The sequence below is a fragment of the Haplochromis burtoni genome, unplaced genomic scaffold, assembly GCF_018398535.1.
Source record: "Haplochromis burtoni strain Fernald_Lab_line unplaced genomic scaffold, NCSU_Asbu1 Contig_505, whole genome shotgun sequence".
Taxonomy (NCBI): Eukaryota; Metazoa; Chordata; class Actinopteri; order Cichliformes; family Cichlidae; genus Haplochromis; species Haplochromis burtoni.
In genome coordinates, this window is record NW_024582866.1 from 66,623 (window position 1) to 71,369 (window position 4,747).

The 4,747-nt window shown below is 46.6% G+C and overlaps 1 protein-coding gene across 1 annotated transcript in view; it reads left to right on the plus strand.

The window, feature by feature from the left end:
- Window positions 1-2,325: 2,325 nt before the first annotated feature.
- Window positions 2,326-4,747, plus strand: part of map11 (microtubule associated protein 11) — a gene marked incomplete in the record, with an annotated part of 7,372 nt that continues 4,950 nt past the window's right edge. Inside the window, 2 exon segments of the mRNA XM_042213976.1 lie at window positions 2,326-2,896; window positions 4,024-4,367. Of these exon segments, the coding sequence (XP_042069910.1) occupies window positions 2,704-2,896; window positions 4,024-4,367 (537 nt within the window).

The window sequence follows — 4,747 nt, forward strand, 5'->3', positions numbered from 1 at the left end:
AGAGAGAGATCCTCAAACATACAAGTATAACACACAGTGAAATGTAGCGCTCATGAAGACTGCTTTGCTGCACTGTGGTATGAGGTGCTAACCTGTTAAGTGTTGGGAAGGTTATTTTAAAATGTATTCCACCACAGATTAAGAAGTAATGTATCTGAATACTTTACAACTACATGAATGTACTATTGCTGTGTGATTTATTACTATTACTGAAGGTACTCTCCAACACCAACTAGATGTTTAAATCTTAATATAAATGAGTAACAGTAGGTGGACATTAGGTAATGCTGCACTTTCTGCAGCGAAAACAGGTCGGCGGCTCCGAACCGTAGTAAAGGGACCTCTGGCTGATACGTTGGGTTTACTGTCTGGGTCAACTTTGCTAGCGAGAGACAGAGAGAGGCATTGAAAGGCTCCAACTGAGCTTATTGTTTCGGAGGAAAACACAAACGCAGCGTACAGTCGAGTCTTAACAGCTTACTTACAGCTGGGCTCGTCAGGCTGCAGTGGTTATTATTATATTTACATGCTTCCAGCTCCCGTTTCTGTCGGTGACAGCTCGTACTTTTCCTTTTTCTCCCTCCTCGCTCACAGACACATCACGGGTATGCAGTCCATTCTCCCTGCAGCACGGACTACAGCTGCCCATCAGGCTACATGTATTAGGGCTATGCCTGTAACACTCTGCCTTTGCCTTATATTAAATAATTTTTGTATGATAATTTTTAAAAAATATTTCTTCACTCACTCACCGTAAGTAGAGGTGACATGGGCCGCGAGATAGAGAGACAGGCATTAGAGCGCTCTTATTGTGTGTTTTGTTTGGGTTTCCACCAGCGTGGAATCACCAAAAATAGAGAGACCATAGCCTAACATATGAAACAGGAAAATACCGCCATGTAATCCATTTATTTCAACAACATGATTCAAACCAGAACAGTAACTGTAACGGATACATTTACCATATTTTGTATTTTAAATACGTTACGCAGGTGCATTTAGATCAGCGGTCTCCAACCTTTTTTGCGCCACGGACCGGTTTATGCCCGACAATATTTTCACGGACCGGCCTTTAAGGTGTCGCGGATAAATACAACAAAATAAAACCAGTACCGGTACCGAAAAAAAGAAATTTATTCATAACACACGTGAAAAGACCAAGGAAACAGAGTTAACGATACAAAACATAACAAAATAACGCTGAAAACCGATAAAAACCCTGAAAACTACAATTTCACACCTGAGCCTCAACTCTCGCGGCCCGGTACCAAACGACTCACGGACCGGTACCGGTCCGAGGCCCAGGGGTTGGGGACCGCTGTATTACGTTACTCCCCAACCCTGCCTGTTGATGAGATCTTGTGCCGTTCCTAAAACACCGGCCTCCAACTCCTAAAGAGACACGGGTGTCCCTAAATTTAGCAAATATTAGCTTCAGGCTAGCTTGCTACGACGAATAGGCTAATACCAGCATTTTACCACAACTTCACCAGATGTTGCTAAAAAGCTAAACTAATGTCCAGTCCAGGGGGACAGCAAGGAAAGATGACAAAAAATGATTACTTACCTAGAGTAAGTTTAGAGAGTCCACCTGAACTTGATGCAGCCATTGAAAGAGGCAAAAGATAAGGTTGCAATTAGTCGGAGGAGCTCATATACAAAGGTTGGTAACGGTGCCCTCGAGCGTTAAGTGACTGACAATTCTACAATCACCAGTTCACACCACTGTACTTAAATACTAATCATTCCTTTGTCTCCAAGGCGAGTCCCTCTTCTTCTCTCCAGGCTTTATGAACAATAACGGTCGGAGATGTCGATCAGTGGTATGTGCACAAAGTTTGAATCAGATATTAATACATCAAAATTGTTGCAGGGGACTACTTGTTATCACTGCTATAGAAAACTTTTATTGAAATCTCTAAAACAAAATCCGCACAAACAAAAATGTTTGACATCAATTTTTTTTGATTTAAGGAAGGTGCGATTGCAACTTCACTCACATGGATGACCGAGAAAATGGACTATTCAATGCACACACACCCTCACACACGCACACAGAGACACCCACATACACCCACATACACCCTCACACATGCACACATGCATACAGAGACACCCACACACACCCACATACACCCTCACACATGCACACATGCATACAGAGACACCCACACACACCCACACACACCCTCACACATGCACACATGCATACAGAGACACCCACACACACCCACATACACCCACACACACACGCACACCCACACACATGCATACAGAGACACCCACACACACCCTCACACATGCACACACATAAGTAAACACGTGTGTGTGTGAACTCAAAACGTCAAAAAGCAAAGCAAACATGTCTGCATCGGTACATGGATGTGAATTTATCAGAGCCACACTTAAGTGCAATAAATCATGTAAAAGGCCCAAATAGCTGCACTTAAATAACAGCTAAATAAAACCCAGACGCTCCTCTCGGTGCTTATTATTTTAAATTTCATGTGAGTTTGGCAACGGCGAGAAACTTGGTGTCGTAGTACCCTGGACGTCCACTATGGGGCGCTAACGGTCTCATTTTTCCCCATTCGGCAGGTGTCCGTGCTTTTACTTTGAAAGTCGCAACAGGAAGTGCGCGTTTCATTGTTAGAGCGTGTTGACTGTGGTCCTGCTGCCGCTCAGCCTCCTCCCGTCGTCGCCATGGTGCAGATGATGGAGTCGCAGTGCGAGTATTTCATGTATTTCCCGGCGGTGCCGATCACGGACCTGTCCGACCCGGCCCGGTACCGCACGCTGCCCCGCAGGAGCCACCTGTACCTGGGCGAGACCGTCCGCTTCCTGCTGGTGCTGCGCTGCAGGGAAGCCGGAGCGACGCCGACCGAGCACGGCCCGGGTACGTGAGGGAGGGCCGAGGAGAGATGAGTGTACGAGCCTGTGATAGTCATACAGACGTGAACACGAAACCATGAAAACACGGAGACAGAGCGCAGTGTGTGGTGTGGGAGCAGCTGTCACAGAAACCTGCTGAGGCTCCTCCTGTAACGTTAGGATGTTTTCGTGACGTGTCCCGCAGGTGTGCACAGGATATCCTCGTTATGCCGTCTTACATACGTCACGTGTATTTATATGCATGAGTCACGTTAGTCAGGAACAAACAACAAAGCCTCAGCAGTAACGGCTGCACACAAAGGAGGCCGCACACTCACGGTTAAGCCTTTGTTGACCCACAGACACGCCCTCTGAATATCTGCATTTATGGAGGTCATACCTGCACCACCCAGAAACCTCCACCTGACTGTTATGGCCGCGCAGTTTAGGTCAAAGCACGCTCAACGTCTGCGGTAACAGAGCACGAGAAACGAACACATCCAGACAAATGCATTAATAAAACCTGCGCTTGGCCAACAGTAGATACGAGCTTCAAATGAAACCATGTAGGTGCAGAGCGGGACTCACATACAATGAACCAGAGTTAAACTGCTGAGATGATCCGGCCGGGGGCCTCGTACTGATCCAGGACCAGAACATCGCTCAGTACTCAGCAAACTGGAGCTGAGACGGTAAAATCCCAGCAGCCATGACGGATCAACGCAGGGCTGAAATGCTACTGTACAAAAAGCAACTTCAGTTACTGGGAAACGAAGGAGCAAAGAGATGCAGTAAAACACATTTAAATAGAATAAAATACCGTATGAAACAGGACCATACCTGCCGTAACACCTGCACAGATGGGCCACAAACATGAGCTACTGTAGGACCACAGCTCCACCTGCAGGGATAAAATGCCACAGCTCTAACACGGCTGCAGCACTGAAACAGGAAATGATGTGAAGGTTCAAAGAGTGAGCGCTGCCACTGAAACAAAGAACCGTTTGGGGAATTTGTTTTCGCTTAACTTTGTTAGTCATTTTCTCAGAAGTCTGAGTTACAGAGTCAAACTCTTCAGACTTTTGTACTTAAAAATGTTTCTTTGGGTGTAAAAAAGCTTCCTTAAGTCTGGAGCAGAGCTGTCTTTTCCAGCAGGGGGCGCTGATGGCACCGCGGCAGGTTTTGGGACGGAATCGGCCAGCAGCCGGGCGTGGAGGGAGCTGGCCGGATCTCTGTGCGCCGTGGCGAGCGTGAGTCCGGGTGAGAGCAGTCGTCACCGGGGCAACCACCATCAGCATCACCACGACTACCAGAGCAGCGGGGACGAGGCCAACGAGGACGGCGAAGAGGACTACATCGCGGCGGCCGAGGCCGCCATCGCTGCGCTGGGCAGCAGGGTGGACTCCCGGTGCCGGAGCTTCAGGGACTGCAAACCTCTGCTCATCCACAACTCCTCTGGGACGGCGTCGAGGGAGTTCCGCAGGGCGCCCGTCCAGGTAGACGCACACCTTTACCTGTCTTTGATACGGCGCTCCTCTCTCCAGCTGTTAGTTCAGTTCAGTTCATTTTTATTTCAAACATTTCAAACATGTGGCTTCACAATCATTACAAAATATCATTCCATTATTTGTTTGAAAAGGAGTAGGCTGAAGTATTTACTTATTTGTCCCTACCCCCTCAAGTTTTACCTCTCATTCATTTAATTTTTTTTTGTCTTAAATTAAACAAACAACATATGAAACATATGAAGTAAAACAAAACATAACATACATAAATCAAAAACAAGAAATTAGCAAGCCCCACCACAGTATAGTTTCTTTCATATGAAAAATACAGAATGTGTATATTTGCAGATACACAAGTTATGGAAAAACAA